Below are 25,364 nucleotides of genomic sequence, written 5' to 3'. Positions count from 1 at the left end.
TGGGAAAATGGCACAGGGCGCATGATCGGTCGTACTTCCGGCCCAGGGGATGTGACAATCTCTGAAGCTGGCCCGGGACCCAGTGCAGAGCGGGGAGGCGGCAGGTAAATGGGAGAGAGGTTCTTCCCAAATGAGGTGTTTTTTGATCCATGTGGCAGGCTAGACGCATGCACTTATCTTTTGCTGATCCAGTGCTGCTTTTCACTGGTTCTGGAGGCCTAAGTAGACTGTGCTGCTCGGTCTCTCCTGATCTGGAACAACACGTCCCGAAGGCCACTGCTTGCCTCACTGTGTACCGCAGCCAATCTGGCCTGCAGGGTGTTGGATCCCGCCGGGTGAGGTCTGGCAACTCCTCGCTGCTTCTAACCATCTCTTCCTCCCCCTGCCACTCAGTCTAGTTCCTCAACTTTGCCTTTGATGTTCAGGGCTCCTAGATTGTCATATATGATCAATTCACTTGTTTTTTTTTGGTCTTTGTTGTAAGAGGGACCACAGGAAGCATTTGACTACTCCACCATCTTGGCCCCACCTCCCCTGTGATCTACTTCTGAAAATCAGCCAATGAAGGACCCTATGACCTAGTAATTCTACTCAAAAAAAAAAAAAAAAAGAGAATGAGAGAGAGAGAGTGAGTTTGGGGAGAGGATTTTAGAACTATCTCCTAAAGTAGGGATTTATGACTAATACACGCAAATGAATAGAATATAATGGTATTACCTCAATTCAACCAGCAAATTGGGTCAACTAAGGATTTATTTTTAAGAATTAGCCAAGTGTAAACTTTTTAAGCAGGCAGTTTTCCTTCCTTAAAAAAATATTTTTCCTGATTATAAAATTCATACACATGTATGATAGGAAACTTAGAAAATCCAGTGAAGTATACAGAGAAAAACAATAATCACCGACAATTTTACCAACTAGAAATACCATTCCTAACATTTGGGTTATTTAGTATTTTTCTACACGAATTAAAATACACAAATTGGATTATAACATACAAACTATTTTATGACTATCTTATTTCACCCATGTCATGAATTTCCATGTGATTAATCATTTTTTTATGTAATGATTTTTATGCACATTATTTTACCAAATTCTTATTTTGGTTCCATTTTTCATTATTATAAGCAACACCATGAGCATAACCTTTGTACATAAATCTTTGTTCCATTCTGTGATTACAAGGAATAGTAATCTGAGAAGTGGAATTACTGCACAAAACATTTAAATTTTTGTTTATTTGTTTCTCTCTATTTTTGGCTCCCTCCTTTTTGAAATATCCAGGAATTGAGTGTATTTCTATTCATTTCTGAGAGAAATGGTATTTTCTACAAATGTCTAAAATAAGTAAATATCTGTATAAAATAATTATCTTGAAATAAATGTGTCTAGTGTTAAGGTTGAGAACCCTGGTGCCACAGTGGTTAAGAGTTTGGCTGTTAACCAAAAGGTCAGCAGTTTGAATCTACCAGGTACTCCTTGGAAACCCTATGGAGCAGTTCTACTCTGTCCTGTAGGGTTAGTACGAGTCAGAATCGACTGGATGGCAACTGATTTTTTTTTTTTTTTTTTAGTGTTAAGGTGCTCTGGTGGTGCAAATGGTTAAGTGTTCGCCTCCTAACCGAAATGTCGGCTATTCCAACCCACTCAGTGGCTGCATGAGAGAAAAGACCTGATGATCCGCTCCCATAAAGATTACAGCCTAGGAAACCCTATGGGGCTTACTTTGTCATACAGAGTTGCTATGAGCTGGAATCGACTCAATGTTGCACAACAACACACAACAGTATTCTTCTAAGGAGCCCTGGTGATTCAGCTGGTTAAGCCCTAGGACGCTAACCAAAAGGTTGATGGTTTGAACCCACTCAGCAGCTCTGCAGGAGAAAGACCTGGCAATCTGCTTCAGTAAAGACTACAGCCTAGAAAACCCAAAGGGACAGTTCTACTCTGTCATGTGGGGTCACTATGAGTCAAAAACGACAACAGTGTTCTGCTACTGGCGTTGATGCTCAAGTCATTCATTAAGACTAAGAGTTGACCATGGACCTTGTGGCCAACTAAGAATAAAGTAGATTTTCACTAGGAACAGCAGCACACAAATTTGAACTACACCTATCTATAATTATATTTTATATCACACCTGTAATTTGTGCTAGTATTTGTGCAATGCACCTGCATATAGTGTAATTAACTGTTCTGAGAACTAAGTAAATACTGCTCCACAATTAGATAAAAGCATGAAATAAATGGTATGTTTGCAGAAAGATATTCACATATTTATATACGTATTCTGAAGCTCGTTTCAAACAGTGGTGAGTTAATATTTCATTTAAAAATGTGCTTGTGGTGATGGTTCTTTATGAGATTAAGCATGGATTATTTAATGAGGTCTCACGAAGACGATGCTGCCCACCCTGAAAGCACCTGGTGAGATGGACAGTTAAGCTGGAAAACCATCACTTTTGCTTCTTCACCTGACTGAGCCCCTTCAAAACACGACCTCTCCAGTTAAAGGCGTTGGTTACTCATAGTTAGGCAAGGCAAGCACAAGGACCTGAAATACATACCTTAAAATTCATGTTCCAGCAAAGACAGGAACTTCATCCCAAGTTAGCAAACTCAAAAGCCATTTAGTGAGGGTGGGGAGTAAGGGTGGGTGCATCATTATACCCACATGTCTGCAGAGCCTGTGAGTTGGAATTAATCATCTTTGGTCTGGCTCTGAGAAAATCCTTTACTGTAGACGGTGTAAAACAGTGACTGTAGAAGCACAATTTGTATTAAGATTAACAACGGTCCATTCTACAGCTTGCGATCACATAAACCTGCTCACAGTCTGGGCGATAACCAACAGCCCAGTGTATTGCCTATATTTTTGCCTGCTTCTGAACTTAACACTGAAGTGTATAAGATGTTGCATTTTCCAATGGTGTATTTTTTAATTAAACCATGATCAAACATAAAGTTCATATTTCAATGATTCTTTCTTCCTACCAGTTACTGACTGCATTTGACATATAAACTAAGTTATATTTTTATTTATCCAGAGAGAGTTTCATGAGAGCTGGCCGGCATGTGCAGACAAGAAACCACAGTGAGATTTGGGGGTTGGAAGGCTGTGAAGGACAAGAACCAAGCTACAGAGCTCAGACCTGTCTCTGCAGGCCAGCACCCTGTCTGGCCAAGCAGCCTCCATCAAGCTTGGGGGCTAGGTTTGCGTAAGTGGAAGGGGGCAACGAGGCACACCAGGAGACAGAAAATGCAAACAATCACCCAGTGATGCAAGATCTGCCTGCATCATTCCCTTCTAATTCACCCAACTGTGGACACACATCCAAGCACTAGTTAGCCTGTTTGGACATGATGGTCTCTAAAGCAATGACTTGTCTGCAAAATCTCCAATGAGCATGCCAATATCTGCTTCCCAAGAGGACTGAGGCAGAGACTAGAACTTGGCAGGAAAGCGATCCCTCATGAATTCATCCTCATAGGGGAAAGGTCAGTCCACAATTTCTATACTCCCCTTTTCCTTCAGGGAGATCAAGTGTTAAGTTAAAGGAGCATCATCTATTTGCTACTGGTCAGGGTGAGGTGAGCGGAATGCTTGACAATGAGTATTCCCTACCAACCAGACGCCACTCATTTATACCACATATCATTGACAGCCCTGCACCCCTAAAGCAAGATGTCATGAAGGAAGACAGCAGGAAAGAGCAGCTTTTAATTTAATACAGCACTAAGATACATTTACCATCAAATTTTCCTGCATTAGAGCTGACTGAAGGAGAGAGGTTTTACTTCACTCCCAAGTCACTAAGTTGAAACAGCTTCTAACTGCTCTAGACCAGCAACAGACGGTTGAACGTTGGATGGTTCTACAAAAAAAAAAAAAAAAAAAAACCTATCCTCTACCTCAGTTTGAAAATACAGAAAACTCTCCCACATTTGAACACCAAGTATTGAGATTTCCAATTACTCATAATTCAGTAAGACAGTTGAAAGTTTTTCAGGGCCCTATAAAACCGCTGTAGATATCTCTAAATGCTCTCATCTTCCCACCATCCCAAGTCTAGGATTGTACACAGCTGCAGAGGGGCACCATGTTTTGCTGTGTGACCTCTTGCAGCCTGCCTCCCTCAGAGTGAGAAGTTTATGTAATTTTTGGTTTCTCAGCTGTTGCCGGGAATAAAGGAAGTTTGATCCCTAGGCATTCAAATACAGGGAAGTTTACTGTAAGTGCCACCCTTTTCCATCTCTAAAATGAAGGAAGAAATCAAACAGGCAACCTCATGAGGACGTATAAGGAGGATTTCTGCAGGTAATTAAAAACTGCTACAGCTGAAGCAGGTGCCCTGGCGGCGCAGTGGTTAAAACTCTCGGATGCGGACCAAAAGATCGGTGGTTTGAATTCACCAGACACTCCACGGGAGAATGATGTGGCAGTCTGCTTCCGTAAAGATTACAGCCTTGGAAACCCTATGAGGCAGTTCTACTCTGTCCTATAGGGTCGCTATGAGGTGGAACTGACTCAACGGCAACGGGTAAGGTACAGCTGAAGACTGGCGCGCATCACACGTTGACAGTCTGAAATGCACCACAAGAACTGCGCGAAGTGTGTCTCACTTTTGCACTTACCTGACCATGGGATGGAAGTGCAGTGTAAGCCATGGGCTGGTTCATCACTCCTTTCTGCTTCATGAGAAGCATGCGTTTCTGGTCTTCAGTCAGGTGTGCCCTAGGAGCCTGGAGGTGTGGTGGAGGCGGCGGCTGCTGCTGCTGTTGCTGCTGCTGGAGATACGGCAGCAAGGGGTTTTTGTTGGGATTGGCCATTGGTGGTGTCATTCTCTGACTCAAGTCTGCATTAAAATGTGTCAGAGGCTTAGTGTTGCCGTAAGTAAGAATACTGTGCTGTTTGTTTAAAGAGTTTGTACCCAGGTTATTTGGCTGCTGATTGATCATATTCATGTGATTCTGAGGGAGGTAGTTATTCATTGTCGTCTTTTGCAGGTTGTTTGCCATTGGAGGCACTATGGGGTTTTGGTTGTTAAAGGCTTGGGGGTACATCATTGGGCTATTTGGTTTTTCTGTAGTAAAGGCGGCTCCATATGGACTGGATGGAGGCCCTAAGGGAGACCAACTTGAAGTTTGATTTGAGTGTTGCTGCTGTTGCTGCTGTTGTTGCTGCTGCTGCTGTTGTTGTTGTTGCTGCTGCTTCTGTTGCATGAGTTTGGCCCTTTGCTGTTGCTGTGCAGCCATCTGCTTAAGCTGCTCAGCTGGAGACATGTCAGAGCTGGGCACAGCCACAGGGCCTGACCCTGAACCTGCCACCGTCACTGCTGCTGGATTAAGGAGATAACTATTTCCAGGCCGTGGTGGAGCTTGGCCTGGAGTGTGGGCTTGGTTTGGAGTTTGAGGGGACTGGACAGCACAGTTTGCTGGTGAGCTGGTGGGGTTTGGAGCTGCAGGAGTGCTGGCAACAGAAGGTAAACTAGTGGCTGTGGAAACAGTAGAAAAGGGAGGGCCAGAAGAAGAAGGCCTGGCTTGGGGAGATCCCATGGAGACATGTGCAAAAGGAGAGTGAGAGGGGTCACTCTTCACACTCACACTCTCCTGGGAGAGGGGGGTCTCAGTCGCTGGCCGGGAGAATTCCGGCTCCTTCTTCTCTTCAAAGTCTTCATTGAACAGGTCCTGTATGTCATCTTCAGGAACTGTGTTAGCCAATTCATCTATTAATTCTTGCCACTCCTGATCATTCAGGTTAATGTCTGAGAACAGCTTGTTCTGATTTGAAAGCGATGTTTCTGATGTGTCTATGCCAGTAGGGTCTTCTAGAGACTCTTGTTTGAGGTCCTTGCTCTGCAAGATGGTGAAGCTATCTTCCAAGTCATTGCAACCATTTACAGGAAGTTTAATCTCTGGGAGCCTACCATTCTTACCCAGATCTTCTAGAAGCCCAGGAGGGTGTGTTCCACTATTCTGCAAGGGCAAAGAAGGCTTCAGGTCAAGTTGGTGGAGAGGAGAAGCTGAAGGCAGTGGCATGTTGTTGGGCAAACTGTTAATGGTTTCCATCCCAGCAGGAATGTCCTTTCGGATTCGCTTACTAGTTGGAGAAAAACTCCCATCACAAGCACCATTCTGCTGGTCTCCATTAAGTGGTGATCGGGCTCCTTCCAACTTCCTTTTTACAGTCTCTTGTAGCTGCAAAAGAAAAAGGAAAGAAGATAACTAAATCTTTCAAGTCATATTTTACTCTTTAAGCATCCTGATGTGCTTTTGCTATGAACTAGCTTTCTAGATGGGTTAGAACACATAGGAAAGAAATTACATTTCTAATTTCAAAATCAGACAAGACTTTGATTTAAATCCTATGGGAAAGGTTTTATCTAAAGACAGATCTCACAGGGCTAAGAGAGAGGAACCAAACCAAAAATTGGAGGGTGGAGAATAAAAGAAAAGAGATAGTTAAAGGCAGTATTCCTCTCACAGAGAAGAATCATCTGTTATTTTTTTCCAAATGAATGCTAGACATGAGATTTAGACTCAAATGTATCATATTCAAGAAAGATGTTAATACTTGTCTTAAACTGTTTTCACACCTTAATTGAGAATGTCAAGGAATTAAATACATAATATTTTAAAGAACACAATTTTAAAAACAGGGAATTTTAAAAATGTGGAATTTAATACATTCACCGAATAGCATAGAACTGAAGATTACAGTAATGTTTACTGTTACCCAAAACCTGGCTTCAGTTCTTTTAGCAAAATTGTTTTGCTTACTTAACCTCTCAACACCTTTTGATATGGTACCACACTCTCATCTTTTTTATTTTATTTTTATAGTGCTTTAGATGAAGGTTTACAGAACAAATCAGTTTCTCATTAAACAATTGATATTGTTTTGTGACATCGGTTGTCAACCCTGTGATGTGTAAACACTCGTCCCTTCTTGATCTTGGGTTTCCCACTTCCATTGTTCAGCTTTCCTGTCCCCTTCTGCCTTCTCATCCTTGCCCCTGGGTTGGTGTGCCCCTTTAGTCTTGTTTTGTTTTATGGGCCTGTCTAATCTTTGGCTGAAGGGTGAACCTCAGGAGTGACTTCAGTACTGACTTAAAAGGGCATCCAGGGGCCATGCTCTCGGGTTTCTCCAGTCTCTGTCGGACCAGTAAGTCTGGTGTTTTTGCATGACTTTGAATTTTGTTCTATATTTTTCTTCAACTCTGTACGGGATCCTCTATTGTGATCCCTGTCAGAGCAGGTGGTGGTGGTAGCTGGGTACCATCTAGTTATGCTGGACTCAGCCTGGTAGAGGCTGTGGTTGTTGTGGTCCATTAGTCCTTTGGACTAATCTTTCCCTTATGTCTTTGGTTTTCTTCATTCTCCCGTGCTCCAGACAGGGTGGGACCAGTGGAATATCTTAGATGGCTGCTCACAAGCTTTTAAGACCCCAGATGCTACTCAGCAAAGTAGGATGTAGAACATTTTCTTTATAAGCTATGTTGTGCCAATGAGCTAGATGTCCCCCAAAGCCATGGTCCCCAGCCCTCAGCCCAGTAATTTGGTCCCTCAGGGAGTTTGACTGTATCTATGAAACTTCTATGACTTTGCCTTGGTCAAGTTGTGCTGACTTCCCCAGTATTGTGTGCTGTCTTATCCTTCACCAAAATTACCACGTACCTATTATCTAGTTAGTGTTTTCCCCTCCTTTGTAACCATTAAAGATTGTTTCTTTCTGCCACACTTTCTTCTAAAAGCACTCTTCCACTGGCTTCCATCTCATTTTTTTTAAATTACTGCAACAGTCTCCTAACTGGTCTCCTTGCCTTGCCTCAATTCATCCATCCATTCACTCTTTCATCTTTTCTTTTACTCACTGTTTTGCTATCCATCAACTACTCTCTATACTGTCACCTCTTTATAAAAATATACTGCCCTTCCTGTTTATAGAAGCCCTGGTGGCAAAGTGGTTAAGAGCTCGGCTGCTAACCAAAAGGTTGGCAGTTTGAATCCACCAGCTGCTCCTTGGAAACCCTATGGGGCAGCTCTACTCTGTCCTATAGGGTCACTATGAATTGCAATCCATTCAGTGGCAATGGGTTTGGGTTTGGTTCCTGTTTATAACCCTGCAATGATTTCCACTGTCTTTAGATTAAAATTCAACCTGGGCCTTCTTTACCTGGCTCCTGCTCATCTTCCTAGCCTCCTCCATGCCTGTACTCAGCAACGCCTTCCCACCCCCATTCACATTCTATGAATTCTCCTGAAACACAGTTCCTTAAATGTGTCAATATTCCTTCTGCCTTCAGGGCTTTGAACATGTTGTTTTCTTTTCTTGGAGCATACTTCTCCCCCCACCGCCCCCCCCTTCTTCCCTTGGTTAACAGCTACTTATCTTTCAGGTCAGAGCTTAGATTTCACTTCCTCTAGGAAGTCTTCTCTTACATGCCTTCCCCACTCTGCACGGTGCCTTTCTTGACCCACCTGTACTGGGCTGGATATCCCAGGATATGTTTTTGCAAGCAACCTATACTTCCCCATCATAGGTTTTATCATACTTTTGGGTCAACTGCTTAAGTGTCTGTTAAGCAAGCTCCAAGAAGGTAGGGACCATGGCTGACTTGCATACTGTGTTTCTGCAGAGCTGCACCCAGTGTCCTGGTTCATAGCAGCAGTCAATAACTACCTGCAAACTGAATGAATGAATTAATAGTTTAATTCAAAGGGGCTGAAAGAGATGAGTTTAAATCAGAGCAGGAGGCAGCCCCACTGCCCACAGGAATTCCTGACTTTGACATTCTATGCTCTCAGTAATGGGAATGATGGGATTTCATTCTCTGGAGAGTGTTATGTTGACCATATGGGACTTGTTTAAGAAGTCCAGTTAAGAAAGGCCTTGCTAATCTATGGATCTATTAACTACAAACTCAATTCATCTATCTGTCCCCCTCCTTTCTGCCAAAAAGGGCCAGTGCGTGGGGCTTTGGTGAAAGAGCTCGGCATAGAGTAGTACTGGGGAAATGCTTGCGGAATGACAAAGGGAAGGTTAGGTTGGATTAGAACGGATTTCAGTAACTTTACACAGTTGAAGGCAGAAGGCAGAATGACGCAGGCAGGGGTGAAGGCAGAGCACAAACCTGGCCCTACAGTCCTTCCACCTGGGCACTCTCTATCCTCAAAAAAAAAAAAAAAAAAAAAAAACCACATTGACATCAAGTCGATTCTGACTCATAGCAAACCTATAGGACAGAGTAGAACTGCCCCATAGGGCTTCCAAGGAGCAGCTAGTAGATTCAAAGTGCTGACCTTTTGGTTAGCAGCGGAGTCCTTAACCACTGCACCACCAGGACTCCTTAGCAAAGGTGCTGCATATTACAGAACCAATAGCAGAGATGAGCAGGATTTCCTCTGACTCCTCAGCACTAACGAGTGGAGAAGCCCCATGTAAAATAAAACCAATCTGAAGGTGAGGTAGTGAATTCCAAGAAGTGCCACTTTATTGCTAGGTGCTTTCTCATATGTAGAGAATTTCATTTTAAAAGTAAAACAGAGTAGAAAGGACCCTTGAGTAAAAATCCAGTCTAACCTCTGCTCCTAAATCTTATATTTTTAATCGCAACAGCAAACCTGGTATTGGAGTCACTTGCTAGAGGCTCTTGAACTGCTAAAGACAGTATAACCCATTGCCATCAAGTCAATTCCTACTCATAGCAACCCTACAGGACAGAGTAGAATTGCCCCATAGGGTTTCCAAGGAGTGGCTGGTGGATTTGAACCACCAACCTTTTTGTTAGCAGCCGAGCTCTTAACCACTGTGCCAGGGCTGTGAAAACAGTACAGTGCAGTAATAGAGAAAACAGGAGCACAGGCCCTGGAGTTAGAAGGCTTGGACTGAAATCCAAGGTCCCCCACCTCAGAGTTGTTTTGTTGTTATTAGGTGCCGTCGAGTTGGTTCCGACACACAGTGACCCCATGTACAACAGAACAAAACACTGCCCAGTCCTGCATCATCCTCACAATTGTTACTATGTTTGAGCCCATTGTTGCAGCCACTATGTCAATCCATCTTGTTGAGGGTCTTCCTCTTTTTCACTAACCCTCTATCAAGCATGATGCCCTTCTCCAGGGACTGGTCCCTCCTGAAAACATGTCCAAAGTATGTGAGATGAAGTCTCACCATCCTCACTTCTAAGGAGCATTCTAGCTGTGCTTCTTCCAAGACAGATTTGTTCATTCTTCTGGCAGTCCACGATATATTCAATATTCTTCGCCAACACCATAATTCAAAGGCATTAATTCTTCTTTGGTCTTCCGTATTCATTGTTCAGTTTTTACATGCATATGAGGTGATTCAAAATACCATGGCTTGGATCTTAGTCTTAGTCTTCAAGGTGACATCTTTGCTTTTTAACACTTTAAAGAGGTTTTGCAGCAGATTTGGCCAATGCAATACATTGTTTGATTTCTTGACTACTGCTTCCATGGGTGCTGATTGTGGATCCAAGTAAAATGAAATCCTTGACAATTTCAATACTTTTTCCATTTATCATGATGTTGCTTATTGGTCCAGTTGTGAGGATTTTTGTTTTCTTTATATTGAGGTGTAAACCATACTAAAGGCTGTAGTCTTTGATCTTCATCAGTAAGTGCTTCAAATTCTCTTCACTTTCAGCAAGCAAGGTTATGTCATCTGCTTATCACAGGTTGTTAATGATTCAATCCTGATGCCACATTTTTCTTCATATAGTCCAGCTTCTCAGGTTATTTGCTCAGCACACAGACTGAATAAGTATGGTGAAAGGATGCAACTGTGACGCATGCCATTCCCGATTTTAAACTATGCAGTATCCTCTTGTTTTGTTTGAACAACTGCCTCTTGGTCTACATACAGGTTCTGGATGAGCACAATTAAGTGTTTTGGAATTCCCATTCTTTGTAATGTTACTCACAATTTGTTATGATCCACACAGTTGAATGCCTTTGCATAGTCAATAAAACACAGGTAAACATCTTTGTAGTATTCTCTGCTTTCAGCCAAGATACATCTGACATCAGAGTTACTACCTGTAAATGTTGTCTGGTACCTGATAAATGTTAGCTCTGTTACTCGTTATGGATTAAATTGTGTCCCCCTAAAATATGTATTAGAATCCTAACCTCTATACCTGTGGATGTAATTCCATTCGAGAATAGGGTTTTCTTTATTATGCTAATGAGTCCATATCAGTGTAAGGTGTGCCTTAAATGTAAGCACGTTTGAGATATAAAAAGAGTAAATTAGGCACAGAGATAGGGGAGCACAAACTGGGGAAGATGCAAACACATGTGAGGATCACCAAGGAACTAAGAAACGCTGGGATTACAGAAGCTGAAAAAGACAAAGAAGGACTTTCCCCCAGAGCCACACTCTGAATTTGAACCTCTAGCTTCCTAAACTGTGAGAAAATAAATTTTTGTTCTTTAAAGCTACCCACTTGTAGTATTTCTGGTATAAAAAAAAACTAAACTTATTGCCATCGAGTCAATTCCGACTCATAGCGACCCTATAAAACAGAGTAGAACTGCCCCTTAGGGTTTCCAAGGAGCAGCTGGTGAATTCAAACTGCTTACCTTTTGGTTAGCAGCCAAGCTGTTAGCCACTGGGCCAAGACACTCGCCATTAGAAAGTTACATGAAGGCAAGGTCCCCAGTAGCTCACAGTAGACGTGCAGTAAATACTTGTTGAATGAGTGAATGAATGAATTCTGGCTACTTATTTGACCTCATCTAAGCCTTGGCTTCTTCATCTGTAAAATGGGTTAATAATACCTAGCTTAAAGAGTTACTGTGAGGATGGACTTCAATAAAATAATACAGAGAACATTTTTGCTTCATGCCTATGTAAGCCCCTACTAAGCCTTAGCTATTATTTTAAAGATCAGTGACACAAATAGTCACCACCGCAACTGAGGTAGAATGCTCCCAGATCTTCAAAATACAAATCGGTAGAATGGTAATATTTCCATCCCCAAGCCAACAAAACCCTAATGTTTTCCAAGCATCTGGTGTAGCTTTTTTAATATGAACACAAAAATCAAATTTGCAATTCAAGCCCAAGTCCAAGTGTTAATACATTCATGTCCTAGAGTACAGAACAGCAGAGGCTAGAGTGTTGAGGTTCAAATCAAATACATTTTCAGCACACCACCTGAATGAAGCTGCTGAGCACTTCCTTTTCCTCAAGGGCCTGAAGTTCTCTATCACTGATCCCTTTAACCCAAATCTTGACATGTATTTCATGTATCAGCGTTTCAGAATATAAGAAATACATCATTGAAGATGCTATGCTGTAGTTTTTTATGCTTTGTTTGGTTGTTTCCAAAATAGCAGAGCAATCTTAGCATCCCTTCTGTCTGCCTCATCATCCTTTGCTATATGGAAAGGCAGTCTGGGAGTCTAATTCTCTGCTATGTCCCTCTTGGGAGAAAGGTGAGCGGGGAGAAGACAGAACCTGCGTGTCTGAGAAGGCTGAGTAACTTGTAAGCACACTGCTCAGTGAGCATGAGACGGCTGACCGCACACAGGGACATCTCCTTGTAAGTTCCCCAAAGGATTCAGGTGACCCCAATCAAGGAGTCCCACCCCAGATAGCCTTATCCTAGAAAGTTCCTGGTCCTTCTGCCCTCTGAAGCCTGAAACCTCTTAGTATGATTTGTGCTCTCATGGAAGAAATACAGAAACTCTCTACTGAGCACCAGTCTTCTTGCTCCTGTATTGCTATTACACATAAATGTTTCCTCCTATTAAGGTAAACTGTGGTGCCGGGAGTTGAAGCACACTGTTCATCCACTTGCCTATGCCAATATGTGCCGCTATCATGTGTCAATTACTCAGAAGGAAACAATTCCTCCTCCATAATGGCTCCAGCATGAGCTCTCGTCTGCAGGATGTTTTGTGTTTCTGCTAAACTGTGCTTATGTGTGTGTGTGTGTGTCTGTGTGTGTGTGTGTGTGTGTGTGTAGAGAGAGAGAAAGAGAGAAGCAGAGAGACAAGCAGAGAAAGACAGACTAGTTGCAGGACATTACACCCAGACCAGTAGAAATCAGGGAAGTTTGTGTTTTGGGGGTTACAAAGCATTTTCACACTTAGGATCATTTTTTATCCTCATAGCAAACCTTTGAGGCAGGTCATGTGCCCAACTAATGGTTCCACAGCAAAGAGAGTAGGCAGTATTTTGGAGGAGGTGGACTGAGGAACATAGCTAAGATTACCAGGCCTCGGCCGACATACAGCAGTCCCATTCCCAGCAAAGTCTTGAGGTATCTCCTGGGTCAGAATGTCCACAACCAAGAGATCTTTCCTTCCTTTAGACTTTCAGACTTTTAATAGCACTAGTAAGCAGCCCTGGTGGCACAGTGGTTAACTGCTCAGCTGCTAACCCATAGGTCGCGAGTTGAAACTCATGAGCCACTCCTAGGGAGAAAAGACCTGGCGATCTGCTCCTGCCTATGGGGCAGTTCTACCCATCTTATAGGGTTGCTATGGGTTGGAATCCAGTCAATGGCACAAAATAAATAAACAGCAAGTTCAAATGAGGCAGTGGTGGTTCAGTGGTAGAATTCTTGCCCTCCACGTAGGAGACCCTGGTTTGATTCCCAGCCAAAGCACCTTACGTGCAGCTACCACCCGTTTGTTAGCAGAGGCTTGCATGTTGCTATGATGCTGAACAGGTTTCAGTGGAGCTTCCAGACTAAGACAGACTAGGAAGAAAGGCCTGGTGATCTACTTCCACAAATCAGCCAATGAAAACCCCATAGATCACAATGGTCTATTCCACAACTAATCACAGGGATGGCACAGGACCGGGCAGGATTTCGCTACTTTGTTGGGGGACTGACTTGATGGCAGCTAACAACAAGCAAGTTCAAAGAAGCTCTTTTTGTCCTGTCCCTGATTTGCATGAAATTGGGCAAAACAACGCTTGGGAATAAAGGTGATGATACTACTATAAATAATGAAAATTTAAAGATGGAAGATGTTGGGATAAACCATCATATTCATTATTTCCTACTCCTAATTTATCTATAAGTTAGGTTTTATGATAACCGTCTAACAGAGGACAAACTGGAGGCATAGTGAAATTAAGTAGTGTGTCCACGATTATAGAGCTGGGGTGGGGGTGAGGTGGGGCAAATTCTATTTGCTCTTCTTGGTTCAGTTTGGACATTACTTTCTAAACAGTCTCTTTGACAGCCCCTCCCCACCACTCCTTATCTTGATAAGGAGACCCACCATATGTTCCCAGGGCATCTTAACACATATCACACTATAACTGTTCCCCTCTTCCTTCATGGACTGTATGGAACCAATGAATGCTCAAAAGAGTGCTCAACCACACTGAGTTTATGTCATTGATCCCTAAAGCAGACACTGGAAATTTTTGCCTGTATAGGGTTTTCATGAGTAAATGTACGATTTCTTTTGATTATCTTAAAATACTGGAAATGGCTTGTGGGCCATCCAATCCTTACTATTTTGAGGATTCTGAGGTTCCAGGGAATCCATGCTGAGAACCACTAAAGAAGATACGAAGAGAATCATGGAGTTAAAATGTACATTAAAGCTAAAGCCTCCAGTTCAAATTCTTATTTTACAAAAGAGAAAACTGAAACTGCAACCCAGAGACTTTAAGTGAGTGACCAAGGTCACATATTTTGACATGTATGCGAACTCAAAATGCTGAATATTTTCATAGTTGAATTTTTAAATTTCCAGACAAAGACTTCCAGTGGCTATCATCCATTAAAGCATCCCCTCCAACCAAAAATGTGAATAAGCCCCTTCACCAACCACTGGAGAAGTAACTATTTTCCAAGGCTTGAAGATGAGTTGCAATCTTAGCTTATAGATTGTAAAACTAATTTAGAGGCTCAAAGAGAACGTTTTGATCATTTTGATCCTGCTCTAGTCAAACCAGAAGATGATTCACTGGAATCAATTTTTACATGGTTATTCTCTTTCCATTCTACCAGCAGATAATAAGCAAATGAACACATGGATGAATTTGACTTGCTCATTTAATGTATTTGATGAGTGACCCGGAATACTGATATCTTAGATATTTCAATTAGTAGAATATGAATAGTGTGGAAAACACTTCCAGAACTGTCTTCTAGATTTAAGGGCCCTTATTAATGATCTTTTGAGGTCTGTTGAGAGGTTTGATTTTCTAGACCAATGATTTTCCAACTTTAATGTGACTAGTTACCTGAGGAGCTGTTGAAAATACAGATTTCTTGGTACCCCCTCTACAATTTCTGATTTACCAACAGTAGCCCAAGGTGGGGCTCAGAGTGGGAGATTTTACACACACACATACACACACACGTCAAGAGTTTAAACCTCTGTTAGTGACCATCCTGGAATATAGCTTCCCTGGACCTAGTCAGGAGCCCTGGTTGCACAGTGGTTAGAGCACTCAGCTGCTAATCAAAAGGTTAGCGGGAGAAAGATGCGGCAATCTGCTTCCCTAAAGATTGACAGCCTTGGAAACACGGGACAGTTCTACTTTGACCTATAGGGTTGCTGTGAGTTGGAATCAACTCGACGGCAATGGGTTTGGGTTTAGACCTGGTCAGTGGGTAATGTTGTGTCTCTGGAGGGAATGTCAGATATGAGTAGTTAAAATTCGTCATTTTGAAACGCTCATGGAAGAAAAGGATCATTTTAGAAGGGGTCTCAGCCTCCTAGTGCGCGTCGGAAACATTAGCTAAAGAGGCCCAAGGGAATGTCGGGCCCTACTGAGCTCTAGCCCAGGGTAACAGGACTATTCACAACATTTTGGGGGGACTTCAAGGTTATTTTTAGAAATGATCATGATTTTTTTCCTCTCTGGGATGAGTCAGATTTTACCATTCTATTCCCAAGTAGTTTTAGGGTGATCTTACCTCCTTCCAATGTTTGGAACACAGATGCTCACACAATGTCATCTGTGTGGTGACAGAAAAAGGTGGCTGTTTAGTTACTCTTTAAAAACATTTTAAATCTTTTAATGTGTGTGGCTAAATTTTTAGGTATATTTTTATCTTTTAGCTACTCTTAAACATGTAATAAGTACCAACTGAATGCACCACAACATATTGGGAATGGATCAGAAAAAAACCAAGCGCAGTGGTAGACAAGGCCCTTGACATTTAAAAAGGCTAAGTCTCAAGATCTCCTCAAATCTCCAAATTTTCAAATACATAAAGTTTGTACAGGTTCTTGGCTTTCTCCTAATTGAGTGAATATATTTTCATCACAAGTCACTCTGATCCTGTTTACTCTTTATATCGGAGGTTTAAAATTTTTCACAAGCCGCACACACGCAATTCAAATTTCGTGCTTTGACAAAATCATTAACCACTCATTAAAACTGGGACTGTTATCTGTGCAAATGCCAATGGTATATGACTTTTAAATCTCCTTACATCAGTTTTAGTAGAAAGTGCTACACTTCTAAGTTTTCATTAGATAATTTAATTCATGGCTTACTATTTCAAGATATTATTGTCATGTAATATTCTAATTGGCTGAGGGCTTATCATGTACCAGGCATCAAGCTAAATGCTTTGCATGTATTCCTTCAACTAATCCTCACAATAACCCTATGACAGATGAGGAATGGGTTCAGAGAGGTGAGGTAACTTATCCTAGGGCACACAGTAGAGCCCTCCTCAGTTTTGCCTGCCTCTCGAATCTGTGCTCACCCCCGCTCCGCTGTTCTGCCTCTGATGACTCCTGTCCTGATCAAACACCAGCAAACCTTGCTTAGAAATTCTGGGAATGTGTTTTAGACACCCATGCCGTGACAATCTAAGGAGGATGTGTTCATGTCTTTGAGTCAGATCTGCCTGATTCACAGAAAAGTGCTATGCTCCTCTACAAGGAAAGATGTTACTCTGCAGATTTAGCATGTGTTTGAGAAGTGGTGATAGCTGCAGCCCTGGAAACTTCAGGCGGGAGCAGATGTGTGCTTCCCAGTGGCATGGGTAGCTTTCTGCAGGAAAAGCTCCACTGAGAGCTGTAGCTGCCATCAGAATTCCACAGCCTGAACCCTGAACTGCTCTGTCTTTTCATCTATATACACATACACACACACACACACACACACACACAAATATTACATTACATTTATTTTTAAGGACAAGAAACAATTTCCTTAGGAATACCTCCTGGTATCTCCCACCAGAAGTCATGCATACATTTTCCATTCAAGCATGCCTGTATGCATGACCTTGTCTTAGAATCTAAAATTCCTAATGGGATTTTATTTAGAGCTTTTAAGCAACGATGATGAAGGAGGTTGGTGGGGAAGAAGAGAAAACCATAAGGGAGGAAGAGGGCAAATGAAAAGATCAGCTCTTATCTGCATCATTCACAGCTGGAGACTTACACCAATAACACAGACCAAAGAACAGGCATGTTGGAACTAAACAGGAGGTTTCGATTTGTTTATTTGCCAGGAGGAGGGAGACGGGAAGGAGGAATACTTCAGGGAGGCCGAGTACTTTTCTCTCCCTTGGGTAGGAACCGAGAATATTTTTATTTCACTGTTTACTCAAAATATCCCTTCTTTTCAACAAGAAATCCTCATTTTTGTTTTTAGCCCCTACCAGGGGACCGTTTTCCTTAACAGCACTGAAGTTGTACACTAGCTTTGGGGATGCAAATAACCCAGAGCACCCAGACCTGACATTGCTTTGGAATAAAATCCCAGCATGTGTTTATCTCCCTTTGGAAAACAAAACTATTGAAATAAGATCTCCTAGTCTATAAAAAGCCTCTCATTTTTGCCTCAAAGTGGTCAGACACTGCTCTTCTTTGCGAGCTGTAGTTTGTATTAAGCAGCACTCCCAGGCAGCTAAGAGCTACCTCCTGGAACTCTCTCTCTCTCTCTCTCACACACACACCATCTCAGCGAGGGAGTGAACAGGACGTTATTCTTATTTCTAGACAGCATCTGACTCTCAGACCTCCATTTCATAGCAGGTTTTTACTCCAAGGCTGAGGGCTAAGAGAACTGCCTTCATTTAGGTTATTTCTAGAGCAACTGTGTTTATCAACAAGAGAAAAGGTAGAGCGAAAGGAATTTTCTTTCCAGGATAAATCACACGTGGGTGAAGACATCCACATGTAGACGGGCTCATTCTCACAATACAGGCACAACATGGATGTAATTCAATCATCTCTGAGAATTTTCAGCTGGGCAGCGGCATGCACAGCACCTCACATTCAATCCATAAACAGCCAAGCTCTGGGGGCTATCGGCAGACCTTTCATCTGTGGGGAGAAGCTGCTCGGCTTCATCCCATCAGCTGAAATTCATTTTTCAAAAGAAATTAGACCAAGGTACTGTTGTTATAGCAACAGTCAGAGTCACTTACACAGCCTCTTCCCTACCACCTCGCTCTGACTTCTGTGGGCAGAGATTTCAATTATGTATAGGGAGTGACCACGGCTGAGCCTGGGTAGACCCTTTATTAGCCCTTTAAGAAGTGGAAGCCTAAATCCTCTATTTCCAATCTGAAGCTAAAAGACAACAACATTTCATCGCGTTCAATGCAGTTGGTGCCAGTCCTGGAAGTCAGATGAGCCATGAAGAATGGGAACTACCTCTGGATCGGATGTTTTTGTCTCTTAGGTAGGAATTGGACATGTTACCACTGAATTTCCTGGGGTTAACCAAGTACCCCTCATTTCAGAAGAGGAATTCACAGTGAGGACCGTAATGTCTGCAAGCACCCTTCATATTCTGAAGTGCTTTCATTACTTTAGTCCTCCAGGACTTTATTCTAGGGTGTGTGGAATTCCCTATATAATAGCCCACTCCAATCCCTGAAAACAATAGCCAACTCCAAAATGCCCTTTTCTTGACTAAAATGTACACTTGATTATTACTGAAGCTTTATCACAAATAACTTTCCAGAGAAGTGCAGCAATATAACAGTACATTCACCCAAAAAAACCCAAACAGTTGTCATAGAGTCAATTCTGACTCGTGGTGACCCCATGGGGGGTTACAGAGTAGAACTGAACTCCATAGGATTTTCTTGGCTATAATCTTTAAGGAAGCAGATCTCCAGCACTGCTGAGTGGGTTTGAACTGCCAGCCTTCCGGTTAGTAGCCAAGTACCAACCGTTTGTGCCACCCAGGGACCTAGGAATATACAAGGTGGTAAAAACAAAGGTGGTAAAAATCCATGAAGCCAGAGCTCATCCCTAACAATCCGGTTTAAATGTTTGTCTGTTCCCTCAGTGTCTCACACAAGTTAGGCGCCAAATAACCGTATTTTGAAAGAATATCTTGCACAAATTTGTTCATGCTTTTATTCAACTGCTAGGAGCCCTGGTGGTGCAGTGGTTAAGCATTCAGCTGCTAACCAAAAGGTCGGCATTTTGAATTCCCCAGCCGCTCCTTGGAAACCCTATGGGGCAGTTCTACTCTGTCCTATAGGGTCGCTATGAGTCAGAATCAACTCAACGGCAATGAGTTTTTATTCAACTAGCTGAACACCTACTGTGTGTCAGGTTATATCTCAGGCACTAGGGACATACTAGTGAACAAGAAGGATGGACATGCCACTCCTTCCAGGTGAGGTAAGACTTCCTGAAGGGACTGATATCTAAGCTGAGACTTGAAGACTTAAAAGGGTGGGGAGAGACAGTCCAGGCACAGGCTTCGAAGTGAACCGTCAAGTAGCTGTGATTGTGTCATGGACTGAATTATGCCCCCTCAAAAATGTGTGTAACAATTTGGCTGGGCCATGATTCCTGGTATTGTGTGATTTTCCTGTATGTTGTAAATCCTGCCTCTATGATGTTAATGACGGAGGATGGCTGGCAGTTGTGTTAGTAAGGCAGAACTCAATCTACAAGATTGGATTGTGTCTTGAGGCAATCTCTTGAGATATAAAAGAGAGAAGTGAGCAGATTGACAGGGGGACCTCATACCACCAAGAAAGCAGTGCCAGGAGCAGAGCGTGTCCTTTGGACAAGGGATCCCTGTGTGAAGAAGCTCTTAGTCCGGGGGAACACTGATGAGAAGCCAACAGAGAGAGAACACCTTTCCCTGGGGCTGCTGCACTGAATTTGGACTTTTAGCCTACTTTACTGTGAAGAAATAAATTTCTCTTTGTTAAAGCCATCCACTTGTGGTATTTCTGTTGTAGCAGCACTAGATGACTAAGACAGGTTGGGTTGAGTCAGAGGGCAAGGCAGAAGCACCAAGACACAGAGCTGAAGCAGAGCTGTATAGATCATGAAGGGCTTGTTTGCCATGTTAAGTTTGGACTTTATCCAGAAGGTTTTAGAATTCACTGAAGGAAAAACAGTCACTTGTAACGCTAACTTCTGATTTTATAATGATAAAAATTGGTTATAACTGGTTGCAAAAGATAAAATATTTGAAGTGATCCAAATTATTTCTGCATGGCTGTTGAAGCAAATGGATAAAGCCATGCTTTACTAATACATCCATCCAACACAGACTTGGTCCGGAGGCAAGTAGCTCAACAACTATACTTGGTCCAGAACTTAACAATTTTTTTAGTGTTTGCCTCCCAACTCTAATCCCAAATTCAAAATAAACATCACATTCCCGACTTAACTATTAGCAAAGAAGTGATGACTTCTAATACCAAATTCAAAATAAACTTCACATTAGCTCCTTAACTATTAGCAAAGAAGGGTAGCCAGAGATGACTCTAATACCAAATTCAAAATAAACTTCACATTAGCTCCTTAACTATTAGCAAAGAAGGGTAGCCAGAGATGACTCTAGGCAAAACCTCAGAGCAGGCAGATTTTAAACCCAAAAACCAAACCAACCGCCACCGAGTCGATTCAAACTCAAAGTGACCCTATAGGACAGAGGAATAGAACAGCCGCATAGGGTTTCCAAGGTTGTAATCTTTATGGACGCAGACTGTCACATCTTTCTCCCAAGAAGCGGCTAGTAGGTTTGAATCGCAGACCTTTCAGTTAGCAGCCAGGTGCTTAACCACTGCATCACCAGGGCTCCTTCTGTTCCCTAGAGCTTAGTAAATGTTACTTTACTGTGATAATCCACCTGAACTCAGAGAGATGCACGGGGGAAGACGGAGGCATGGAGAGACTAGGGCCACAACCCAATTCAGAGGAAGAACAAGGAATGATAATCAGGATTCCCCACCCCAGCCCAATGCCCTGTGCAATAAATCACTTTGCCCTTAGCAAGTAACAGAGTTTGTCAACTTTCTGTTCAAATTCTAGTGTATTGCAAATGTACTGTAAAATGGGAGAGTCAAGAGTATGTATTTCAATGGTTTTAGCTTTCTTACCTAGTCATCCAAATATTATTTATGCAGTTCCCATTATACATGCTACAGTTAAGTTTGCATAATATTGTCTGTAACTGCCTACTTTCGCATGGTTATGGCTCTCTAAAACTCCCTTGGGATAGAATTTTTTTCACCTTGGTCTCAGTTCAGAAGGAATTTTTTTTTTTTTGTAACAATAAACGATGACTTTAGAGATAGTTTTGAAGTGATGGGGAATATGACAGGTGGATTTTTTATTGCAAAGAATATTTTGTTACCTTTTGTCTAATCAAACACCACAAATCAAAAAGAGCTGAACATAAAGGCATCAAGCAAGGCAATGTAATAGATTTCACTGAAGACTGCCCACACTGCCAGATTTAACTAAATGAGGCTTGCATTCACATGCTTATCAGTATTTAAAAATACCCTGAGTATACACAACAGAAAATGTCAGGAACTTGAAAGGCAAAAATATGCATGTGGTGTTTTCCAGATCTCACTAAAGCACCGCACCTAAACAAACTTAATTATGTGATGGGGCAGCAGTTACTTAGCCTCTATGGACCTCCATTACACCTCAGTCATAAAACGAGAGGGTTGTACTACATGATCTCCGAGGCTCTTTGCAGAGCTCACACAGAGTCTCGATTTGGACTCTGGAATCAAACCTTCAAACCTGTGACTTACTTTCAAAGTTGCCAAGCAAGCAGCCTGGAAGGCACTGTTAACTCAGATGAGCAGGTGGCTACTGAGTAACCTATGAGCCTCATTTTAAGTCAGAAAGCAAGACTTCATTACCCTATTTTGCAAAAGTTTCTTGGCCTTGGTAAATCTGAAAGGAAAATTACACTTGAATCCTCATCACAACCCATCTTTAAAAGACAGAAAAACAAGTGTATACATTAGATGGTTCATTTAAAATAATTCTTTTTAGTGGTCTCCTCTGTCAGGTGCTGAGTTGGGTCCAGAGGATGTGAAAGATACACAAGACCTCTGCTTTTAAAAGAATTCACAGCCTGTTTCACTTTTTATTTTGCTCCTAAGTGTAGGAGTCTGTCCCTCGGTGGTACAAAAAGTTAATGCTCTTGGCTGATAACCTAAAGGTTGGAAGTTTGAGTCCACTCAGAGGTACCTTGGAAGAAAGGCCTGGCGATCTATTTCCAAAACACCAGCCATTGAAAACCCTGTGGAGCACGGTTCTACTTTGACACATACAAGGTTGCTATGAGTCAGAGTCAACAGCAACTGGTTTTCTGTTTGTTTATTGGAAAATGTTCCTGTTATGCATAACACCTGTCAGAGACAGAGAATGATGTTGTTTTCTATTCTGGTGACCACAGCTTGGCTACAGAAAGAACCTCAAGAGGAGCTAAAGTAGAATTCTATAAGTAACGGCGGCTCTTACTTATAGACGGGTGCATGACTCTTGTTCATCGTTCATCTCCACCACGAATGATTTTGAGTAAATGGCCTTAAATTATATGAAGAGTCTGAATGTGTCAGTTTGGGTAATTAGATACTGGACTAGGTTACAAGGAGGAGCTGGCCGCCTTCTCTGAGCGTCCACTACTGCATGGATTACCTAGAAGAGGCAGATGGGTAGTGGGACTAATCACAGGCTTGGAGTCAGGGGCCCTGGGTTATAGAGTCACTTCTCTCATGATCAAGCTGTGTGTTTTCACACCAAAAACAAAAACTAAACCAGCTGCTGTCAAGTCAATTCCAACTCATGGTGACTTCACGTGTGTCAGAGTAGAACTGTGCTCCATAGAGTTTTCAATGGCCAATTTTCTGGAAGTAGATTGCTAGACTTTTCTTCCAAGGGGCCTCCGGGTAGACTCAAACAGCCGAGAGTGTTAACTGTGTGGACCACCAAAGGACTCCATGTCTTCAGACAGAAGTCAGTTCATTATTCTTTGTCTCCATTTTTGCCCCCAAAAGAATAATTTTAAAATCCCTTATAGATATAATAGCCTAGAATTTTATGATCTCTCTAGGTTGATATGGGCATAACTGAAAGATGAACCAATGAAATTTTAAGTTTCCTCTTAACCTTGTGATTTTTTTCTAAAATATGTACCTACTTCCTAAATTTGAAAGAACGAAGAAGCTTTTGTCTCTTGCTGTTCCTATGCATTGTGCAATAAAGCCTGATTAATTCGATTTCTGCTAATTTTCTCTTCAGGTATAACTTGGATAAGGGCCAACCTGATATTTATCTGTATGTACAAAAGAAAAAAAAAAGAGTTTACTATGTAAAAGATTAATGTATAATAAAGGTTATAAGGTAAATGCTTAACCTACTTAAGACAGAAATGGGTCTCAAGGACTACAGAGACTTAAATTTAAATAAACAATTGATACATGCATTATGAATTCTTTTCATATATTAATTAAAGTAGTTCCCCAAGGATGTTTATTTACTTAAGGTTTGATAGTCTAGTTTGAATTGCAGTTGTTACTTTTAAATATATCACATATAGTACATATTTACCACTATACTTCAGTTCAGATTTTTCTCAATTCAGGCAGCTGTTTGCCCAGATTAGTTTAAATTAGGGAGTCTATTGTATTCATAAACTCTTCATCTAAATGGCAGAAATGATGACGATAAAATTTGTCTTAGGTTTGTTGGAACTCTGCAGCTTAACTTCTGGTCCGAGATTCGTAAAGAATGAACATGGAATGATTAATGGCCATTACTGATTTCTTACAGCTGTAACTTATCAGAATATGTATACTCTAATACTGTACCCATGGTAATTATCTCATTACTATGAAGTGTCACAGAAATGCATTATGCGAAGTGCGCGTTGAATTACATTTAGCAATTTCTTTTTATGTTTTAAAAAACCAGAAGCTTAGTATTGTCTAATAGTTGGAGCTTTGCATGGAGCTGGGGGCTCTTCACAGGAGCTGGGGGCTTTGCATGGGAATTGGGGGCTACATGTGAGAGTCAAGGGCTTTGCGTGGATGTCAGCACTTGAACTGGACTTTCTCGGCTGAAGTAGAACCAGCTTGTGACTCTGGTGGCTCTACTAAATTTTTCTGCCCCTCATTCCTAATTTGAAAATGGGCATATTCATGTCTGATTCCTACTATACCTCATGGAAAGGATTAGGCACATTAAGTCTGTAAAACAGTTGGTCACCATGAGGAAAGGCATTAAGGAAATTAGTGAGCATACTGCAGTGGTGACTTCTCTAACTGCATGAATATTTAATGAGCAGGTACACATAATACTTGGCATTTCTATGGAGCTTTTTATGCAAGCACCTCAACATCACTAAAAGAAATGCATGGCAACAATTATCAGAGATCTGGGGGGCATCGGTTCACTGGACAGAGAGGGTAGAGACACTGCAGTTTACTTTTTAACATAATCATGTTCAGGAGTAGTGGTATATCCAAATACAGTTATCCCACAGACCTGAAGGCAGGGCGTTGGAAATAAGGTGACGTCTATTTGGGAGTTATCCATCCATACTTATGAGGTGGCCTAAACAATCTAAGTGTAAAAGTTCCTTAAGAATGTGAACGAAGTTGGAGATGCACCTTGTTAATTAGAAGAGAGGAGTCAGTCAAGAGACAAGGAAATAGTATCAGTGAGAGATCAAAAGCAAACATCAAGAAAGGACAAAATAAAAAAGAATATGCGGTCAGATATGTAGTATCAGTCACAGCTTTGAAATAAGAACTAAGAGACTACTAGATTAGTACCAGAGTAATTCACTGGGAATCTAACAGAAGTCTCCTCTAGTACACCCAGCGGCTTCAACATCATCTGGGAATTGTAGGACATGCAAATTCTCAGGCCCCTCCACAGACCTCCTGATTCAGAAACTCTAAGGGTGGGGGTCAGCAATCTGCCATAACAAGCCCTCCAGGGGATTGTGATGAACGCTGATGTTTGAGAATCCTTGCTCTAGGATGGTGCTGTTCAACAGAACTTACTGAGTTGGTGGAAATGTTCTATATTTGCACGGTCTAACACAGTAGTCACTAACCTCATGTGACTATTGTGTACTTAAAATGTGGCTAGTG

At 41.9% G+C, this 25,364-nt stretch overlaps 1 protein-coding gene across 1 annotated transcript in view; it reads right to left on the bottom strand.

Moving 5' to 3' along the window:
* Positions 1-4,455: 4,455 nt before the first annotated feature.
* LOC111822201 (mastermind-like protein 3) overlaps positions 4,456-25,364 on the bottom strand; it is a 288,139-nt gene continuing 267,230 nt past the window's right edge. Inside the window, exon 2 of the mRNA XM_023739737.1 lies at positions 4,456-6,201. Within this exon, the coding sequence (XP_023595505.1) occupies positions 4,573-6,201 (1,629 nt within the window). The 3' untranslated portion in view covers positions 4,456-4,572. The remainder of the gene's footprint in view (positions 6,202-25,364) is intronic.

Source organism: Trichechus manatus, unplaced genomic scaffold (assembly GCF_000243295.1).
Source record: "Trichechus manatus latirostris isolate Lorelei unplaced genomic scaffold, TriManLat1.0 scaffold00139, whole genome shotgun sequence".
NCBI lineage: Eukaryota > Metazoa > Chordata > Mammalia > Sirenia > Trichechidae > Trichechus > Trichechus manatus.
Note: the sequence above shows the minus strand (reverse complement) of the source record. Positions and strands in the feature narration are given on the sequence as shown.